This window comes from Passer montanus, unplaced genomic scaffold, assembly GCF_014805655.1.
Source record: "Passer montanus isolate IOZ18808 unplaced genomic scaffold, ASM1480565v1 scaffold193, whole genome shotgun sequence".
Lineage (NCBI taxonomy): Eukaryota > Metazoa > Chordata > Aves > Passeriformes > Passeridae > Passer > Passer montanus.
The window spans coordinates 430706-452720 of NW_024366514.1; the positions used below are offsets into that span (position 1 = coordinate 430706).

Sequence of the window (22015 nt, forward strand, 5' to 3'; positions counted from 1 at the left end):
CTAATTAAAATCTCCATGCATCTACATCACTGTTGTTGCAAGGGTTCTATGCCATTTATACAACCACTCATTTCCTCATCTGGTGATGCAAGTATAGAGATTGGGTTCCTATCAGTGAACGGAGGTCTCTAGTATTGCTAGGTAAAAAAGGAGCAAGATTTTGCTACATATTTACACGCAGCATTCTAGAATAATAATTTTGTTACTGTAGAATACAGAGCTCCTTCATATGGCTAGTGGAGCCAACCCAGCAGAGCAGGATAAGAATTTGAACCTGAGAAAGGAAAAATGTAAGACTGGTTTTTTTTTTCTGCCCCTCTTCTAGATACTTGAGGCAAATAGAACAGTATTTTATTTCCAAATAATCTGTGCAATAGCAAATACTGTCATTGAGAGGAGCAACCACAGTTAGGAGACACGGAGGCTGCAGGTTGTTCACGACAGGCAATTCCTCAAAGTTTAGAGCCTTCCCTCTGTACTGCTGAATGAGCTCCCCTCTTACCCAACTTCCTTACAGCATAGATTAATGAACGAAAATAGATCAGAGAGGATGCTGAATGTCAGCTCCCTTTCAGTGCTGAAATCAGAGGAATTATAAACACTGGTTCCCACAGAGAAAAGGTATATTGGCCTTCAGAGAGGCAGAGACTCACAGCTCCTCCAGGCTGATACCCTGCCCTAGGGGCAAACGTCTCACATGATCCAAAATACAAGCACTGACTTACTTCAGTGTGAGCTTGACATTGCAGGTGGAGCAGGAGAAGCAATTCACACACCAGGCCTTGTTAAGAGCTGATACCACTGCAAAAGCAAAAGCACCAAGTAAGAGGAAACTGATGGATTGTTTGAATTCAGATTTATGTCCAAATTCAAATGAGGCCAGATGTGAAAACAAACACTGTTGTCTTGCAACTGTGAGACTGCAACAGCTGCACTAACAAATGAAACAAGGACAGCAACCCAAAACAAGGAGAGAACAAATCTTACCATCTCCCTCTATCACGTGGCTGCAGTTGTAGCAGACATCTCCAAAGAGCTGCACAGAAAAAGAAATAAGAATACAAACTCATGTTGCTGACTACTCATGGTCCCCAAATTACACAGCTGGTGTGAACATTAAATACTAATAATCAAAGAATTCCCACATACAGCAGTGGCCCTCAAATATACCAATTTAAATCTTCTGAATAACTTCTCATACACTTGCCAGATAGTCTATGTTCCTTTGGATCTCATACCACTAAACACTACAAAACCTTTTTTGTTGATGCCTCACACTCTAGCACTGTTATGGCATCTTAAAGTCCTATGGAGAAGAAAGGATGGGTAGAGTATGATGCTTAGTGTAGACAAACATCTCCTGATGCTCAACTACAACCCCCAAAATAGAACTATTGCTAAAATACAGCTACTGTCAGAACAGCAACACTTACCTCTTATGAGACAGTTATTTATCTGACAGAAGAAAATACCAAACCAAAACAGTGTTCAGTCGAATCACACCGAAAACAGGGTTTGATTGGTTTTTCTGTTTTATTTTTAATTTACCTACTTTTCTATGTTTTATACAACACAACAGTTGCTTTGTGCCCACAGAAAGAAGTAATTATCAAAGGAGTCCACACAAATACATTAGAAGTAAAATTACAGGGATTTTAATCTCAACCCCTGGTCAGTGATTTTCTGTCAATGTCACAAGGTAAAATCAGTGTCCCCAAGACATTTCCATTCTGTTTTCAGCATCACTTTTCTGCCAAGAAAAACTCTTATTTTTCTGTTAAATCCGACTAATTTCTTAATATTTCATTGCATCTACAAATTCAGACTATGCAAAATCTGCATAGCTTTGCATATATAAAACATGAAAAAGCATTTGCCAGACACAACAAGTACCTACATCACAGATGGCTGAACTTACCTGATTATAATGAGTCTCACAATAGGCCAGCCCTTTTTTTTCATAATGTCGGTGCCCCAAGAATGGCTTCTCACACTTGGCACAAACAAAATGCTGTAAAAGAAAAAAAGAAACCCCAACATTCCATGGCAGGCAAAACAACTTTCCCATCACCAGGTAAAAGCATGGCAATAAATCCTAGCTCAACACATGACACTTCATCATAGAACAGTTTGGGCTGGAAGGGACCTTAAGGCTCATCCGATTCCAACCTGGCCTCGGACACTTTCAGGGATGGGGCAGCCACAGCTTCTCTGGGCAGCCTGTGCCAGGGCCTTACAGGGAAGAATTTCTTCCCAATCTCTAATCTAAATCTACCTATTTTCATTTAAATCTGTTACCTCTTAATGTTTTAATGAAGCACAGACAGGAAAGATCTTTATGGAACCAAAAGGAGATATTTAGTCTATCTATAGTAATTAAGAGTTATATTAAAGATAGGTGGAAGACCTGATGAAAGGGCAATCATCTTGTGTCTATCCTGATAGACTTGTGGACTATTATCTTGCTTGTTCCAGGGAAGAGAAGCAGGAACACAAACATAGCTGGTATGAATACACCTCAAATGAGCAGCAGCATCTCTCTCAGGCTGAGCCCTAGAAGGCACAAATGACTGAAACAAAGATGACTAAAAATCTTCAGAGCAAGCTGTGATGAAAGTTATAGAAACAATGAGCTGAAAAGGCTTAAAAACCAAGAATTCTCAGCTTCCAGTAAAAATTCTAACACTTATGTGGCTGGTAACTTGAACTGGAGAGGATATATCAAAAGACATCAAACAAAATATTTACATTTATTAGTAAGTAAATGCTCTTCAGAGAGGCCTATTCTGCAAGGATCATTATGAATTTTAAAATTAAGCTATTACAGTTGTGAAAACAGCTTTCTTAGGAATCCTGATGGCCCTGCTGTAACTCATTCACTCACAAAAGGTGAGGACAATCCGAAGCATCAGCAATTGGGTTTGAATTCACATATTACAGACACTTGCATGTCTACAGCTTCCAAGCAGCACTAGTCCTCTCCCACACGAGCTGCTAAGGAAGTTTCAGGTTCAGAAGGCCTCACCTCGACGTGCCACTGCTTGCCCAGGGCGTTGACCACGCGGCCCTCGATGGGCCTGCGGCAGGCCCCGCAGATGGGGATGCCCATCTTGTCGTGGCAGGGCAGGCAGTACAGCTCCCCCTTCAGCTCCCGCGCCTCGGCCGTCAGCTCCTTCCTGCCAACACAAACCCGGGCTGAGGGCACCGCGGGACACTCGGCAGCGCCCAGGGGAGGTGCTGGAACACTACATTGGAAGTTAACTTGGGAACATTCACACTACAAATGCAGTCATTTTAGCTAGTGAAACAGAGTTATTGTCAACTTATCTTTCTAAAATTGCTTTCTCAGTTTTCCAGACAAGAACGTATGTGGAACATCGCGTCTGCAGCTGGGTGCTCTCACAGACATACGAGGTGCACCCACATGGACTCACAGTGTCATGCTAAGACTTGAGGCATCTCTGAATGGGAGAGCTCAGGTGCAAGAGCCATCCCAGCAGTGCTCAACACAGACATTTACTTGCACTGTTACCCATTCTGGGGCAGTACTGTGCCCAGTTCAAATGCCTCCATGGTGAGTAACTCAGGTCAGACAGGTACCAGCATGGCAATGGACAGTGCCACAAGACTGACACAGCTCATCAAGCCATCTTTTTTTTTTTTTTTTCTATCCAGGAATTCAATGTGAAACTATTTTGGACAACCTGGTAACTCCTATTTTTGGAAAACTCTACTATGGTAACCTGCACACAGTCTTTCAAATAAATTCATGCCAAGGAACTATTTTCACTTTCATTATAATCTATGTTAGAATAAGAGAATATTGAATGGCAAAATAAAATTCCTGTAGTTTTTCCAAACTTATTTCAATTTCTCCTCACGTCTCTCTCCTTTTCTATCAGAGTTTACAGTATGATAACATACCCACAGTGGGTGCAGTTGAAGTGATCTGGATGGTAGGAGTCATTTCTAAACATCAGAGGCTGCTCATCAATTATCAAGTGGCACTTCTGACAGATGTACTTGCCCAGTCCCTTGGCTTTTTCACGGTTGTGGCATGGCCTGCACAGGTGCCTGGTTGAACAAAACAAAGGAAAGAGTTTTTAAATATTTTCTTTCTCTTAAAACAACACATAATACATACTGTAGGAAGTGCTTTATGTAACACAACTGTCTTCTAAGGTCAGACTAAATATAATTCATTTTGGTGTCCAGTATTTCACACCAGTTGCACAGAGAAGAATGAGCATAAAGTTGTATTTCTTTAGAAGACTACTCCAACATGCACTGATTTATGTGCCATCAGGGGAATCACCCAGTCATTCTTCTAGGGATCCTTTCCAACCCTCCAGATCTCTTCTGATAGCTGGGGAAGGAAAGGTGGCAACACCCTCTATCTGTAACTAATGTATCCAACCATAACAGAGGCATTACAGAGCACTGGAAGGGAGCCAAGAAGAGAATAAAATGTATCAGACCAAAGTGCATTGCTTGAATGCCTTTTGCCATGGCTGGATTCCTTAGTCTTCAATATCTCTGAAAAACAAGAGACCTCTTGTTGTCTACAAATTCCTTTTACTCCTAAGTCAAAGAAAATTAAGAACTATGCAATTTTATGTGGTGAAAGCAGCTGTATTCCTAGCACACATTCTTGAACACATTACAAGTACACTTCTAAACAGGCAGATAACCCAAATTTCTGGTAGAAGAGCTCAGGCAAAGGCATAAAAAAACTTGTGAAGGCTGATGGAAGCCACCAGTTTTATCCCAATACTTCAGAGCTCTGAGGAGAAGCTATTGCCTATTACCTATTACCTCTAGTTGCAACACTAGAATTTATGGTAAAATTTATGGGAAGAATTTACGGTAAAAGAAAAATGACAGAATGACTTCTGTGGGTTGCTTTGTCCCAAAACCAACAAGTCTGTTTCATTCCTTTCAATGTATCACTATGTCAAACAGTCACTGAGATTTACAGGTCATTCTCAAAACACACAAGTCAAAAGAAAAAGTTCAAATGGAAAGAGCAGTGGTATGGATTAAGTAGCAGGTTCTTCACAGGGCCCCTTCCAAAATTCTGCCCTGATGAATTATTTACCCTTAGGTCTGTGAAATGAGGATAAGAATACAACACATGTTGTTGTGAGGCCTCAAACATTTATGACTCTCAGCTGGCAGGTGCCTGTCTAAGTGCTAAGTATCATTATTATTTTCTCCAAATCTGAGTCCTTCTGTCAGCAAGTGTCTCTGCCCAGGGCTGGAAGCACTGTCGGCCCAGACAGAGTCCAGAAAAAGCAGACAGCACCCCATTATGAGGGAACACACAGCTGTGCTCATCTCAGCATAAAGGCATCAATTTTACTCAGCACTGTCAAATGCAAAGTAATTATACAGGGCTGGACATGGGGACCCCGAAGCAAGAGTCCTGAAAGAGACCCCTCTCATTCAGCTGAATGAGATGCCTTCAGCCATTTGCACTGATAAACCATTATCAACCCCCTCCCCACTCACAAACCCTCTGCCCTCCCACAGACCCTCTCTTTTGGAAGCCAAGGGAAGTGCTGGACAGGCTAAGCTGTTACCATAGCAGCCTCCCCTCTCCCTAACCCTCTCCCCCGCCTCCTCCTTCCCACCATCATGGAATTATCCCATTCTGAAGTGTCCTGTTGTGTCTGTTAATACTAGATTTCCCCCAAACAATGCATCTCTCCACCCTCCTAAAATAATCAGGGGACTCCAAGGACCCTGTGTTTAGGGCTGGAGGTTCAGTAGCAGCCTTCAGTGAGCACCATGAACACTGGCATATTCATGCAGGATACTCATATCTACAGCAGCAGCCCCAGTGCCAAGAGCTCAGCTGGGATGAAGACTGCTCCTCAGAGCTGGGGTGTCCTCTCCCCTGCTCTGCTGTGTGACTGAGCTGATAATGTGCTATCAGAGCGAGGAGGACACTATATAGAGGGGCTCCCCTCTCTGCTCTCAGCAACTCTGCACTCTCTTGGAATCATCTTGTTTGCTCTGCTGTTTCTACCTAGTTTGCTGTCATCAGAAGGAGTTTGAGATATTCCCCAAAAGGACCCTACACTTCACCCACAGGACGGCACTGTAAAGAGGTAAGAGACCAACTTTTGTTAGTAGGAGCTTTAGGAGCTGTGGGTTTTTTTTAGGAGTTTTCCTGAAGGCATTAGTTTTAGCTGGTGCCAATGAGGAGCAGAACACATACTGAGGCAGATGAATATAATGGAAATGTCTGAATCTAAGAACAGGCTGCATTTTCTGAACTTCAAAGAATAATTTCCTCACTTTTATGACACTCCTTCAAAACAAAAAAGGTTTTCAAACTTTTGTACCTAATGTATATCCATTTGTGCCAGTTGTATGGTATGTCTAGTGCTCTTACACTGCTTTGATGCTCACAATTACCAAGTATTTCAGCTGAAATACAGGCTCAGCAGAGAGTGATTTTCAGCAGAAAAACTTCAGTCAGAAACGGACTATTTCTAATGAAAGGTACTTTGAGTGAAAGAGAGGAGACACTCATTTGACAAGATACTAAAGTCATAATCACAAAAACACACAAACCAGTATAATCATACCAGAAACTGCTCTGAGAGGAAGAAAAGGAATTTCTGACCTGCCTCAAACCCTAACATACAGGTCAGTGGGCAAACAAAAGCTCCAAACTAGCCAGGTAACTGTGTACAACAAGCTAAAGTTTTCTCCTGCTAGTTCTTTCATTAATGACAGAGCATCTGCTGAAAGAGTGACTGCATTATGTCCATACTGCCAGCCTTGTGGATTGTTCTTTGCTTGTTTCTGAGCAGAAGAGAAACAGGGCATGAAATATGGTCAGTGTGCATGCATGTATTTCAAATGAGCAGTGACATCCCCATTTTAGCTCAGCCCTGGGAGGCCTGGGATAATGGCTCATTCCAGAACAGTGCTCTGTTCAGCAATACATAAATCACTAAATATTCACACAACATCAAGAGTGCAGTCCAAGCAGAAATTATTGGATAATGAGCCAGACTCCTAAAGGAGTTTTCTGTGTGTGGAATAAAAGCCTCTTGCACCATACAGCTTAACACAGACTACACACTATAGGTCATTTGTGAAGGTTTCTAGTTTGCTCTTACATTTATACAGATTATGGGAATCCCAGTGATTTGTCTGTAAAAAATAATAATAAAAAAAACCAATAAAAACTAAGCACATTTATTTTAAATTTATAGGATAAACCCAAGGAGAATAGGAGTGGAATTGCAAAGGCTTTTAACACCTTCTAGAGAACACACTGTCAGAGAATTTTTACTTTTCTAAAGCTGTAGAATTTTGTTGAAAACATGTAAAGTCTAAAAATAAGCCAAACAATTTATTCTAGTGACATGTTGGCTTTTTTTCTGAACCTACTCAAGTGCTACACCACTATTTTCACCCAATAACTAGAATTACAAAAAAACCTTAGATTAGATAACAGCAGCTATCCTATGAAGGCCATAATTTGCAAAGACTGAATCTATTTCAATTTTATCATTAGTTCTAAGCCTCTCTCTTCCTGACACTGACACACTGGACTTCCAGATTGATCTGACATTCTCCTTCCTACTCCAACCCACAGCATTTTGCACTGAAAGCATGTCTGTATAGAAATCCACAGCAGACTCAATGCTGTCATCAGTGAGGATAAAGCTCTCAACTTTGGAGCCTTGCCTATTGTAAGTCTGGCACTGACATGCAGCTGAATCTGAATTTCCAAGATCTGCCTTAGGAAATCAACTCAAATGAATCGGTTCAGTGTATCATGCTGTTAAACCCCTAATAATTAGCTTGTAAACAGGGAAAAGTCTGCTTACTCCTTCACTTTGGGAACTGATTTAAAGCATTATCACTAAGACAAAAGCCACCCCAGTCTGTTCTATCAGACAACCCTGGTTTCTGCTACTTCAGCTGCTCCAAGCCAGCATTTACTGCTTGCTCAGGTGTCACAGCCATGGACAGAGCAACATTTAGCCATAAGACTATCCCTGGCAGGTGTGTACACAAAGATCACCTGATTTACACTTTTTGCTGATGAAAAGCATAATTAAACAATGGGCAGACATGAAAAAAAAAAGGTTAACAGCTAGAACATGAGGTGATAAGCACCATCATAAATTAACAGCCAGTAAAAAGGCATGGTCTCATGTGTTTTTGTTTTGTATCCAACAGAAAAAATACGTATATTGCAGATGAAAAGTATAATTAAGCAATGGGCCTGACACGAAAAAAAATGTGTTAACAGCTAGAACATGAGGTGATAAGTACCATCATAAATTAACAGCCAGTAAAAAGGCATGGTCTCATGTGTTTTTGTTTTGTATCCAACAGAAAAAATACGTATTTAAATCAATTCCATCCAGGGAGGACAAGTATGTGAGTCAACATTACTACCCCATACAGACTTTAAACTCTTGGGTTCAAGAATACTTGCAGGTTTTACTTTGTAAGGGACAAATGCATAATATAAACAAAAAATTGTGTTCTCCTCTGTAAATTGTGACCTTCACACACAAAAAAATTCAGCAGGGTGTTTTGCTTTTGTATGTAAAAGCACAATTTCACAAGTATTTTTACAGATAAGAACAAAAAGGCTGTACAGTCTTCTTTGCATGTGCAATTGCAAGTAATGGCAAGACAGCAACTTGCCATAAATACTCAAACCCAGAAGGGTATCCAGGCAATGTATGAAGTAAGAAGGGCCCTCTGTGGCCACAGGAAGAACTTCCAATTTTCTGAATTTCATCCAGTCTCCCTACTGTTCACTTTGTCTCTCTGCGTTTCTTTTTTCTATTCAGCAGAAAAATACATATTTAAAACAATTCCATCCAGGGAGGACAAGCATATGAGTCAATGTTACTACCCCATACAGATTTTAAACTCTTGGGTTCAAGAATACTTGCAGGTTTTACTTTGTAACGGACAAATGCATAACATAAAAAATTGTGGTCTCCTCTGTAAACTTGCGACCTTCACACACACAAAAAAATTCAGCAGGGTGTTTTGCTTTTGTATGTAAAAGCACAATTTCACAAGTATTTTTACAGATAAGAACAAAAAGGCTGTACAGTCTTCTTTGCATGTGCAATTGCAAGTAATGGCAAGACAGCAACTTGCCATAAATACTCAAACCCAGAAGGGTATCCAGGCAATGCATGAAGTAAGGAGGGCCCTCTGTGGCCACAGGAAGAGCTTCCAATTTTCTGAATTTCATCCAGTCTCCCTACTGTTCACTTTGTCTCTTCAACTGTGAACCAAACAGCAGTGACCCAGCACATTACTCTCCAGATATTCCAGTTTTCTGTTCACCTGAAAGTAACGGCAGCCAAACTGAAGATACTAAATTACCTTGGAATTTTCTTACATTTTCCAATATATTTGTTGGTCTTTAATCCCATTTCAGTTCTCTATGATCCCAATATTTGTAGGCATCTGAACAATGAGTTCTGCTGGGCAGCTGGATGCAGTGCACAATGGATGTATTTAAAGATACATTGAATACTATGGAGAAATGGTCAGTCAGTACAAAATGTAAGGGTGAGCAAAATGGAGTTACTGATGAACAGACTGTAACACTTCTGAGGAATCAAAGTAATAGAGACAATGCTGGAATTTCAGACCACCTGCTTTTCCATACCACCTATACCCACAGGCAAGCAATGTGGGCAGGTGCTCAGAAAACCCTATCACACTTCTTGTTGATTCTGTTCAGGACATTGCAAACAGAGACTGGCAAAGCTAAGACCAGTTTTGCTAAGCTTCTACTTGGAAAAGGCCCTGGATAAGCAGGTGTAGACCTCAGGCTTTTGAGTCAGGAAAAGAGAGAGCTGTGGTGGAAGATAAAAGCTGCAGGGAAGGATGACACTTTGAGAGGTGACTGACAGCATGGGCATTATTTCAAATCTTCCCTGGGTCAATTCAGTGTCAAAAGAGATGTTGCTATCCATCTGAAAAGTTTCCTCCTATATTGGAACTAGGTGTATTTGCCTTAAACACAGGTCTTTAAACTAAAATAACACTCAAAGATTTTCAGGAACCCTATGTTTGTGGGGTTTTTTTTTAATAACAGCAATATCTGACCTTTTATCTCTTTTAAAAACAAGACATATTCTAAGCTAGATCACCATACAACAGATACCTGTGCTCAGAAAAGCTGACTTATCAGGAACTCCTCAGTCCTGAATCAGGCTTTCAAACTGAAGCATGGCAAATACTTTCCAGTTAGATATACAGAACTCACTCCTGCTCCTCTTAACCAGACACAAAAGCATCTCACTACCTGGTTATACAACTGGCCTCAGCACAGGCTGGAGACAAACTCATCATCAGCTCTTCATTGGGGTTCCTTCCATGAGAATTACTGCTCTGGTGAACCCAGCTGAGCAGAGAGTATTCAGAATTCTAATATAACGTTTCAATTCAGACTGACCTGTCATACCAAACACTGATGCTAGCAAACATTGCTGACTTTCATGTGTGGGTTTTTCAGTCTTTTTGTTGGGTTTTTTTTTGTTTGTTTGTTTTGCACAAATCCAGGCTCTTCTGTAACATAATGTCTTAATTTTTTCACATTTAGGGCTTTTTCTTCTTCAGAACTGCGGGGAAAAATGAATGGGCCTGCAGCTTCAAGTCTGCTCTTCAACTGCTCAAATCAATCAAATTTCAGTTTGGAAACATCAGAGCAATGTGGCAAAGAGACACACCTTGAAAACATGATTTTTGCCACCTTCTACTTGCTGGACTTCATCCTGGCTTTTGTTGGCAATGCCCTGGCTCTTTGGCTTTTCATCCGGGACCAAAAGTCTGGCACACCCGCCAACATTTTCCTGATGCATCTTGCTGTGGCTGACCTGTTCTTTGTGCTGGTACTCCCCACCCGGCTGGTGTACCATTTTTCTGGTAACCACTGGCCATTTGGGGAGATCCCATGCAGACTCACAGGCTTCCTTTTTTACCTCAACATGTATGCCAGTATCTACTTCCTGATGTGCATCAGCGTTGACCGGTTCCTGGCCATCGTGCACCCGGTGAAGTCCATCAAGCTCCGCAGGTCCTGCTACGCTCACCTGACATGTGTCTTTCTGTGGGTCATCGTTGGGGTGGCCATGGCACCTCTGCTGCTCAGTGTGCAGACGGTCCAGATGAAAAACACAACTGTCTGCCTGCAGCTCTACAGAGAAAAGGCCTCACGCCACGCCCTTGTGTCCCTGGCAGTGGCATTCACCTTCCCCTTTGTGACCACTGTGACTTGCTACTTACTCATCATCCAGAGCCTGAAGAGTGGGAACAGAGTCGAGAAACACCTGAAGGAAAAAGCTGTCAAAATGATCATCATGGTCCTGATGATCTTTCTCATTTGCTTTGTACCTTACCACGTCAATCGGTACATTTATATTCTGCATTACAACGGGGCCAAAGCTTCCTGTGAGACGCAACGTCTCCTGGCCCTCAGCAACCGCATCACCTCCTGCCTCACCAGCCTCAACGGGGCCTTCGACCCCATCATGTATTTTTTTGTAGCTGAGAAATTCCGTGAGGCTTTGTGCAATCTGTTTTGCATTAAAAAGACCATAACGTTGCCTCAAACATACGAGGGTAAGACAAATGAAAGCTCACTAAGTGCTAAATCTGAACTGTGAACATGACTCTTGTCAGTGTCAGTTCTTCGTCTTAAGAACACTCTCTTCCACCAAAATCAGCTGAGAGCACAAATGTGCAGCAAGACAGTCCAAGAAGAGTCAAACTCATCCTGAGAAGGGAAGTTCTGTTGTTTTTATGGGGCTGCTATTAACAAGAACCCCTCGACCATAGAGAACACGTGTGTTTGTATTGCTGAAACTGCAAACAGAAGGACAGTTCTTCTGGTTTCCAAGGAGTGCAACTGAGGGCTGAGCACTTAGGAATAGGGAAGGGGACAGTGAGGGAAATGGACCCATGTATTTAATTTTTTTCAAATAATTGAATTCCCAAAGCACTCTGCACAATGCTTACAGCCTTATTTAAAATTTCACATTGTGCCAGCAGTAGAGATCCACTTCTGAGAGAGACCTGTCTGATGAAAAAACCTCCACATTTGCATATTTTGTTCAAGTTTCTGAATTCAAAGTGTTTACATGTAACACAGAGAAAATTGGCACTAAATGGTGGCAAGAAAAAAAAAAAGATCAGAATGAAGGAATAAACCCAGCCTGGACAGGAATTAAGACAGAAAAGATTCCTAGCTTTAGGATGCTTTACAGTTTTTGTGACTTATCTAGCAAGACTATTCCTTCACTATGGATACGTAGAGATTATTTTTATTCTCACTGATGTAAATTGCATCCAGCAAAATATGCCTGGTACAATGAAAAGGGAAAAAAAGAACACACGAGTTTCCAATAATATTTACTAGCAGACTGCTTCAATGCTATGCATGTAAATATTATAGGAAGTCATGTGACAGGTGAAATATATTGTTATAGAGATACACACACCTATCTGTCTGCTATGCTTTGGGAATGAGCTCCTTACCATTTGAGATTTGGTACACAAATTACAAAATTAAACATACTTTATATTGCTTGAACTGCTTTTATCCTGACTGCTTCCCCAAAACACCTCAATGCTATTCCAACAGCCCATTCTAGCAAGATGAGATGCCAAAAGAAAATCAATTATGCCCAGCTCAAAAAACTAAGGCACAGAGGTTGCATGCAGTATGAAAAATAAGAGGGACTTGAGAGGACTCCCTGCTGGACAGATGCAAGCATATGACCTTTTCTTCCCTCCTTCAGCATTTAGTCAGTGAAAATATAAACTCTAGGTAACTGCTAGGCTTTGCTCATAACATATGAAAGCTGAAAGTTAACTCTGAACTGTGCAACACTGTCTGCTAACTGCTGGATTGTTTTACTTTCTTATAATGGTATGTTTTTATTAGCTTTCTTTTGTATTTTTATTTCTTATTTCTGAATTAAATGCATTAATCAACCTCTAGGATTCATTTTGTATTTCTGCATTTAAAATGAATGATTTCCGAAGACCAGTGGAATCACAGGCTGAAAAGACTTTGCTGTAATCATTGTGTTATTCTTTCAGCCTTTTGCTACATCTTGATTTCCTGCAGCTTACTTGATAAACAACCTACCTGAGATCATATAATCCCTTTTTCTCACTTATTAGGCAGCCTTCTGCCTGAAATCTTTCTTTTCCAAAACACATTCACTAGCCACTAAAATTTGAGTTTCTTGTTGGAAACAAGAACACGTTTCATTGGATGAAGAACTTCTCAACAAGTTATTCCTAAACTAACTGACCACCCTCAGCATCTCAGAGCTGTATCAATAACACACTGATACAACTTTCTGACCCCCTGCTCCCTCTTACCTGCCAGCATTCTTCACAAAACCCAGGTCAGCAAGGGTTACGTCGCAAAGCTCACAGCGGAAGCATTCTGGGTGCCAGTTGTTGTTCATTGCCTTGATAACACGCCCAGTAATGAACTCGCCTGCAAGAGGAAAGCATGAGATGCATGCAGAAAACAGTCTTATCAAAATCTACTGTCCTTCACAGTCCTTCCACTTTAATTCCAAAATTACTATTACAGTCTAATTTTGAAAAAAACCCCAAATTATTCCCACAACCAGGATAACCCAAAATCACTGCCAGTATCACACTTTGTTCTCACCCAGAGCTCCTGACTCCTTAAAACAACCCCAACAACCCCAGCCCAAGGCTGCATGTCCCAGCAACACTGCAAGCTTTGCACAGCCCTGCAGCTGGAAAGCCCTGCTGTTGATATTTGCCACTTACCACATTCCCCACAGCAAGGAGCAAACAGCATCTGGAAGTCATGCTCACAGTACTTCCTACCTTCAAACTGCAAACAAAACAAGAGAGGAGTCCTCATGAACAATTGAACTACTTTTACATCCTGACAGTGCAGCATGATTTTCCATTGATATGACCATTTAGTCAAGGTCAGTTCTAGCCCCCTACATACCTGTTTTTCAACTCCTAAAGGTTCTCATTAAAGAAATACCCACAAATGGCTCCAGCCTCATATTGAATTTGCACAGCTGCATTAATAGCAATGCTGCTACAAGATGGTAAAAAACCTGAAGAATACCCCAATCCTTTTGTTATAGTTGCCTTTAATTTCATTTTTGCTTTAGTTTAGTTCAAAATGACTACTCTTTCTACACAAGGTTAAAACCCGTGTCAAAATAAAATACAGCAAGTTTAAACCAATGTGTTAATCAATATATGTGCTTGTGCATATTCTGTAAAAAAACCTCAACCTAGCTTTTAAATGGGTTCACTTATTTGAGTTGCCCAACTGGAACAGTTCAGTACAACAGGTCTAAAAATAAAGACAAAAAATCACTTTTGTCTAATAAAAATAAATAAATATTCTGTTTAATAAATATTAAGGCCAGGTTGGACAGTGCTTTGAGCAACCTGGTCCAGTGGAAAATGGCCCGGCATGATGATTTGTAAGGTCCCTTCCAACCCAAACCATTCTGTGATTCTTTGATGATTAACAAAACACTTTTTATTTTCTTTTCGGAATGTGTCTTACCCAAAGAGCAGCTTTTGCTATTACCAAAGGAATATGTGAGAAGAGAAAAAGGGAAGTTAAGTTGGAAGCTCCTTAAAAAAATGGCGACAAATATTTAGGGCTAAGAAATCAACCACGCAGGAAAGCTGAGAATTCCTTGCATTTTACCAGAGCTCTTTCTCTTCTCTTCCACCCAGCCTGAGAACTCACCTCATAGAAGAGTCCCTCTGGGAACTGCCGGAAGCACTGAGCACAAACAAAGCAGCTCTCGTGGTAGAGCTCCCCATTGCTGTTCACAATCCTCTCGGCGGGGTCGAACCGCGCCTGGCAGCGCTCGCACACGGCGTTCGCCAGAGCATCAGACATATTACTGCAACAAAGACAAGAGCAAGAACATTTACAAACACAACATTCCAGCTGCTTTAAATTCCCTTTTACATGAAAAACAAAAAGATCAATGAGTCATTGACATCAGTTAGAAATAAGGTTCTGACAACTCGCATGTGGCAGATGAGGTCAAGTAGCAGATATACATATTGCACACTTTTGGCTACTTCACCAAAATTTCACCTCATTACATCATCCTGCTAATGGCTCATAGCAAATACTCACAATTTTTCACAAACTAGCAGTTTGGAGAGCAGCAAACCCAATGATCCTGACTTCTTGGGCCTTCTGGTCTCAGGATATGGATTTTCTGATGTGTAATAAGCACTGATATCCCACTGCACTCTCCCCTTCACTGTCAGCAGTAACAAACCATTTCCCCCCTCTACAGACCCCTGTCCTCCTGACAAATTAGCTCAAACTGTCAAAGGGTTACAAAGCTATGGGCAGGGAGAAGTCCCTCTAGCTGGCATGACCAACGCCTCAGCTTCATTTCCTCTAAACATGAGGCTAAAAACCCCTCCCCAAGCCACACGTAAAAATCACATAACATTTCCTCGATCTACCCTAAAATAAGGAATCACCCTAACCTCCTCCATAAAGTTTTCATGCTTGCCAGCATGCTAATGTAAGTTAATGTAGTTTTAAAATGTATATCACATGCAAAAACCAGGAGGGAAAAATTATCAGGTACATCTCAGTTTCTTGTTGCAGTGTGATCTTTCTTTTAACCACCAGGCTATCCAAGAGTATAAAATCTCAATATTATTACACCTTTGGTTATAGAAAAATTGTTTTCTGCCTTCTGGACACCTTTTGAATTCCATTATTGGAAAGACTGCAGTTTTATAGGCAGAAGTATAAAAAATTGCTACCATGTTAAAAAAAATCTCCAAACTACTTGTACAGTACTTTTCCTGAGGTAGGTAATGTATGCATAAAATGACATACAGCTTGCTTTACAAGGCTTTTTTCTTTCTTTTTAGATTCAAAGTTACTCTGAACTGATTTTCCACTCTTAATATTACTCAATAACCCAACACGCTACTTTCCCCACCTCCTCATGGAGAACAGTAATTCAAGAAGCTTTTAAGGGAGCAGATGCATCCAAAACCAGGCCAGTGTCAGTATTCCAGGGCTTTGTGCCCTGAGCACAGCTGGAATGAGCAGGGAGCAGCCTCACATTCCTGAGGCACCACAACCAGCCCTGACTCCAGCTGGATCAGCTCAGCCAAGTGTCTCTCCTCTGCAGAGGGGACAATTAGGGCACATCCTAAGCTGTGACCTAGAGCCACCCCTCAGTAAAACCACTTTCTATGCTGCAATTCCAAGGGAGGAAAAAACCAAGACAGACCACAATAGTTTCAAGAATGGAGTACCAATTTAGCAAAAAATTTGGTACAACTTGTTTCCTTCTTGCAGTACAAAGGATACATTTAAAAAACAGACACTACTGGAATTAGGGACAAGAGGAAATCCTGTAATTTCATAAAGTAGAGATCATAGGTTAAAGAAATATTTTTTATCCTAACAGAGTACCAAGGGAATAGCACAAAAACATCAGTGTTTGCAGCAAAGCCAACACCTAATCAGCTTGGTTTTCAGTCACCACTCTTCCAGTTACCACACAAATCTGTACCAGGACTTGAAAATATAATCTTCCCTTCAAGTATTTTTTCCCCGTTGAAAAATTCAGTCCCTAAATTCCAGGACTTGAGCTAGCCAACAGCCAAGATTAATAACGACTGATGTCATCATAGTGAAAAATCTCCTCTAGGAAAAAAACCAGGCAAACCAGCAAGTATTACACATTAGACACTAACAGCAAAGCACCATCTTGTGTTTGTTGGTGTTTTTCCTTTATAAACATGAAGTCAACATTTTAAAAAACCTTAATTTTCTTTCTTTTTTTCTTAATCCAGAGGGACCCACCAGTGCCAGTATCAACATGCAGGGTGAACTCTGCTAGAGCAGTCACCTCCACAACAGCATTTCACAACAACTCAAGCCTGCAACCTGCACAGCCACGTTCCTGCATGAAATGCACTGCAGCTGTGACCCTGCACACCAGGCACTGAAATGCAGGGCAGCTGTGACCCTGCACACCAGGCACCCCAGGAGAGATTCCCACACAAGTCCCACTGTTGTCTTGGTAACAGAAATAATGATGACACAGGGACTCCCCTGATGTTGATGCTGCTGCTGACAAGATTTCCCCAAAGGCATAAGAAAGATGATCATGATACAATCTGAGCTGTCCCCAGAAATGAGCTAGTAAGTGTGACTCATGCAGATGAGAGAAACTATTAGTCCAGGAAAATATAAATGAAAGAACCAGTAAAAAAAAAAAAACAAAAAAAAAAAGGAAAAGAAAAAAAAAACCAACAAACAAACAGAAAAACCTCAGTTCTCTGCCTCAGCTGAAACTTCTGGGCAGAGCCAGAGTACAGGAGTCAAGTGAACCACATCAGCTCCTACCAATGTACCTCCTGTAATTCAAAGCAGCAGCTATGGCTCCTTGACAATCCACACCAAGAGGATTTGCATCCTTGCTTGTTTTCCATTTTTAACTCTGCATCCGTTTTCACTTAAGACATTTTATTGTTTTGCACTCAAGCTACAATCTGCCACTTCAGCATTGCCCTGAAGATATGACTTTGCATTTATTCAAAGGTTTTACTTAAACATTTGCCAATTTCTTAATTTCCTCTGAGTACACACCCCTGCATGCCCTCTTGTTTATACAAAACCAAGCATTTTTTCAACTAGCTTAAGGTTAAAATTAGCCAAAGCTGGAAGGAAGAGGGAGCACCTTGATAATTCACAGCAATTTTATGGTTCAGTTTACTACACTGCTGCAAAAGCACTTCTGCTGGCAGCATAGGGAAAGGAAGAGTAACACCATAACCATCCTTTTGAAAAGTTTGACTTGCTGTGTCACTCAAATATCTACACCCAAATCTTTCCCACAAAGGACAGTCCCCAATATAAAGTGCTTCTTCTATTCTGTTTGCTCATTGACTTTTTGCTATTCAGTAAAATAAAGAATCTTCCTCTGTTTTAACAATAAGCTGGTGACACAAAGACAGGAAAGGCTGTTAAAACACGATGAGATCAGCATCCTGAAGTTATCCTGTCCTGCACAAACCCAAAAAATACCAGCGTTGAAACAATGCTTTCCCAAATCTTTCATTATTATGTGCTGCATCTTTAACAGATTATCTTTGACAAAGTACCTGATTTACAGAAATTATATTTTTACCATTATAACTAGGTTTCCCTTGCTTTGAATTCTCAGAAGTATTTACTCTAAAGTACCAGCATAGGTCTCTAATGAAAGAAAAATTTAAAAAAAAGAAAAAAAAAGAGAGAGAGAAAGAAAAAATCCTTCTTTAAAAGAAGTATACAGTATCTAGGAGACCCATTCTGTGCCACAGGTACAAACACTACTGGAATATTTGAAAGTCTTTTACCTCCTTCTATCACTGAAGTCAATATTACCTCTGTTTGAAAACATTTGTTCACAGGGATCTATCACTGATGACAGGTTAAAGCAAAAGAAGCAAATATAATAATTCCACTGCTAAGACATTAGAAGAGGAGCTCAAGCCTTCGAAAGAAATGAAAGAAAAATTAAAAAAAATTAAAAGAAAAATTAAAAAAAAAAAGAGAGAGAGAAAGAAAAAATCCTTCTTTAAAAGAAGTATACAGTATCTAGGAGACCCATTCTGTGCCACAGGTACAAACACTACTGGAATATTTGAAAGTCTTTTACCTCCTTCTATCACTGAAGTCAATATTACCTCTGTTTGAAAACATTTGTTCACAGGGATCTATCACTGATGACAGGTTAAAGCAAAAGAAGCAAATATAATAATTCCACTGCTAAGACATTAGAAGAGGAGCTCAAGCCTTCACCATCACACTTGCAGATTTCATTATCTTAAATGTGGCTACAAGACAAAATGAACCAGACAACTGGACAATTGGGAGAAGGGTCTCAGATTTTGCCTCAGAAGGAAAGGAACTGCAGGAATGAGGAGTGCTTCTGTCAGAAAAGCCCAGTCAAAAAAAGTTCTTTAACTGGTTTCAAAAGCTTTTTGGTTTTTGTGTCGCATAGAGTTCTTCTTCATCACAATGCTGAATGAAGAATTGCTTCAACAGTGACCCAAAACCTTGCAGATCCTACAAAAAGAAAGCTAGACAATACTTTGAGATACAAGAACCCATGGCATTATCCAAACCTCAGCAGAGAGCAAAACCTATGCTGGGATCTCTAAAAATGTGTTTTCTGCTCATTCTGGTCTACCAGTAGCAGCAAGTGTATACAGAAAATATCACAATCTGATTACATTTCTAGCACATATGCACAGACAGATATGATAAACTGGAAGAGCTATCACCACTTGTTTGTGTCACAGACATCAGCAGCCAAGGCAAAGATGAGAGCACTCCAGGAGAGGGGCTGGCTCCCACCCCCACAGCACAGCTGAGAATCAGTAACTTAAAGTCCTCAATGTCGACAAAGATACAAATGAAATCTGCTGGGACAATACCAGACCTTATGATTAATTTCACAGATGATGACTAATGCAAAGACAAAAGAAAGAGGAAGGGTGTCAGTTCATGAACTAGTGCTGAAAACCAGCCCCCAACTACCCTTATCATTCCACAAATCTCTTCGCTGCAATTGACTTATCTGGACAACTTTCCCAAAGTGAATTAACTTCTTTGGTATGGTTATTAAACTCGTCATAAAATGTTGGAAAAAATGTTTTTCATTTGTTTAATACATGATTTGTTGTGCATTTAATAAACTATATGCACAGCTTAACATTTTCAGCATTTCTCCTTATGCTTGCATGGAAGTTTCAGTTCATGTTAAATATTTTTTCACTGACTAAGTTAGAAATGAATAGTGTTTCTTTCAATATATCTTCCTTGATCATGCAGCCCCCAAACTTTCCATGAAATAATAATTTTTCTTTCTTATTTAGAACACAGGCATAACCAAAATTAAGAAAAACATACAAATGCAACTTATGGTCACAATATGGAAAAAACCAATCTCTCCTTGGGCCTACCACCAGCAGCAATTTGCAATTGAGTAGAAACTGGAGGGGTTAAAAAAAAAAGGTACATATTGCAGCTGAGGCCAGAGTACAAGGTCTGTATGGTTGACCTGCATGAAGCTGCAATCAGGCAGACTTTTGAGACCAGCAGCAAAAGTCTCTTGGTGTTCAAACAGAAAAAAGTCCTATGCCATTGACACTTGGGAGTCCCTCTCAACACCAAGACATACTTATTGCCAGTAAATGATGACCAGTGTCTTACACAGACATGCAGCTAGCAGTGTTCACTCAGCCCAGGCAAATATCAACAACATAAAAAAATGTACAGGTTTTAAATCAATTATTCCTCTCATAAAGGAAAACCATTCTTTTACCACTTCATATACCACTTCATCCAGAATGTCTATTTGAGAAATAACTCCTAACACACATTCAGTTTTTCTCCACTTCCACTGTCTCAAAGGAGCTTAAGTGTGATGTTTGTTTACCAGCACTAACACTGATCACTCCCCACATTCATTCACCAATTACCACCAACTAGCAGCAGCACTACTGTTGGATTACTCTCCTTTGCCTGAAGAAAGGACATAAACCATCAAGGCCTATCAGGAAGGAGAACCAAAAGTTATCACTAGCACAAAACCCATGGATATAATATAATAATTCAGGAGAGAAACATCTCAAAGGGATTGAAATTGTCAGCACTGTGACCTGCTCAACAAAACCAAAATATATTGGCTGTATGCTTACTTTGCTTCAAGAACTATGATGTGAAAAACATACTCAGTTTACCTGTACATCTGCTTTTTCAGAGCTTTTCCTTCCTCTCACAGGCCTCTTCCATGCTCCTCACTCTTCCTGAACAGCATTATGTCAACTCAATTGCATCACCATTTCCTTCACCACCTTGTTAGCTCCCCTCCTCATTAAATTCTCATACATTCACACCCACAGCTTCTTGTGGGAAAAATGAAAAATTTACCAACTAACTAAGAGTTATTGGTTAAAAGGAAAAGAGCAGTAAAAGGAGGGTTTTAGTGGGGGATGCACAATTCATATGAGAAGCCAAACTCATTGGCTTCATAATTCCTCACATCCAGGTAAGCATCAGGTGTACTTCCTGCTAAGAAAAGTCTCAAATTCAGAACTGATTGCTAGAAAAAGAAAATCACCTCTTCTGGATGCCCACTGCTCTCTCCAGTGATGCAGATTTCAGGCTCCATATTTCTGCTGCAGATCACAGCAGGTTTCTTCCCAAAAGGCAAGAAACTAAGTTTGATTTAACTCCTGCTAATTTACTGCCACAGCATATATTGCAGTTGAGAAGACCACAATACACAGTGTCACCACACAATTTCAGAAAGCTTCAACCCATCCAGAGTAATGCCTTACCTCATCAGAAGGCTTCAGGGGTCTGCCCATACACAGTAATATCATACCACCCCAGAAGGCTGCAAGCATCTGTCCTTCCTGTTCTTTAGGCCAGCCTTTTATTCCCTCCTGTTGATGCTCTGCCCCTGTGTGCCCTCTGCTCCCTTTGGTGGTTGGTCAGTGCCCTGGGCACTCCATGGCTCATTGCTGTCAATGCTGCTCACCTGCTGCTCACAGCTGTAACCATTGGGAATAAGGCTGGGCCATTACCACAATTTACCTCCTGCACAAAATTAACTAATAAAAATTCAGGAGTAAAATTTTAATGTGAAGCCTGGAAAAAGCAATGATCATATCAAGCATCCCCCATGGACCCTCATAGCCTGTGAGTGAATCTCTGCATCCCCCGTGGATGCCCATGGGCTGTGGGTGGATCTCTGCATCCCCTGTGGATCCCCATGGGTTGTAGGGGCACAGCTGCTTCACCAAGGTCCTCACCACAGCCTGCAGTGGAATCTCAGCTCCAGGACCTGGAGCCCCTTCTCTCTCTCCTTCTCCACTGACCTTGGTCTCCATGTTGTTTCCCTCATGTGTTCTCACCTCCTTCTCT

At 40.8% G+C, this 22015-nt stretch overlaps 2 protein-coding genes across 4 annotated transcripts in view; one reads left to right on the forward strand and one right to left on the reverse strand.

The window, feature by feature from the left end:
* Positions 1-22015, reverse strand: part of LIMS2 (LIM zinc finger domain containing 2) — a 44761-nt gene that overhangs the window by 16494 nt on the left and 6252 nt on the right. For all 3 annotated transcript variants that reach the window (XM_039706522.1, XM_039706523.1, XM_039706521.1), the window contains exons 2-9: positions 14786-14945; positions 13828-13894; positions 13402-13522; positions 3925-4074; positions 3026-3176; positions 1919-2011; positions 988-1036; positions 726-801 (exon numbers count right to left, since the gene is read on the reverse strand). In XM_039706522.1, coding sequence (XP_039562456.1) covers positions 726-801; positions 988-1036; positions 1919-2011; positions 3026-3176; positions 3925-4074; positions 13402-13522; positions 13828-13894; positions 14786-14945 — 867 coding nt within the window. The remainder of the gene's footprint in view (positions 1-725; positions 802-987; positions 1037-1918; positions 2012-3025; positions 3177-3924; positions 4075-13401; positions 13523-13827; positions 13895-14785; positions 14946-22015) is intronic.
* GPR17 (G protein-coupled receptor 17) lies at positions 5681-13395 on the forward strand. Its single transcript, XM_039706524.1, has 2 exons — positions 5681-6113; positions 10613-13395. The coding sequence occupies exon 2, from the start codon at positions 10644-10646 to the stop codon at positions 11673-11675; it is 1032 nt and encodes a 343-aa protein (XP_039562458.1). The 5' UTR covers positions 5681-6113; positions 10613-10643; the 3' UTR covers positions 11676-13395.

What these genes read in the sequence shown, in the direction of transcription:
- GPR17 (XM_039706524.1), top strand. Translation starts at nt 10,644, where the DNA reads ATGAATGGGCCTGCAGCTTCAAGTCTGCTCTTCAACTGCTCAAATCAA.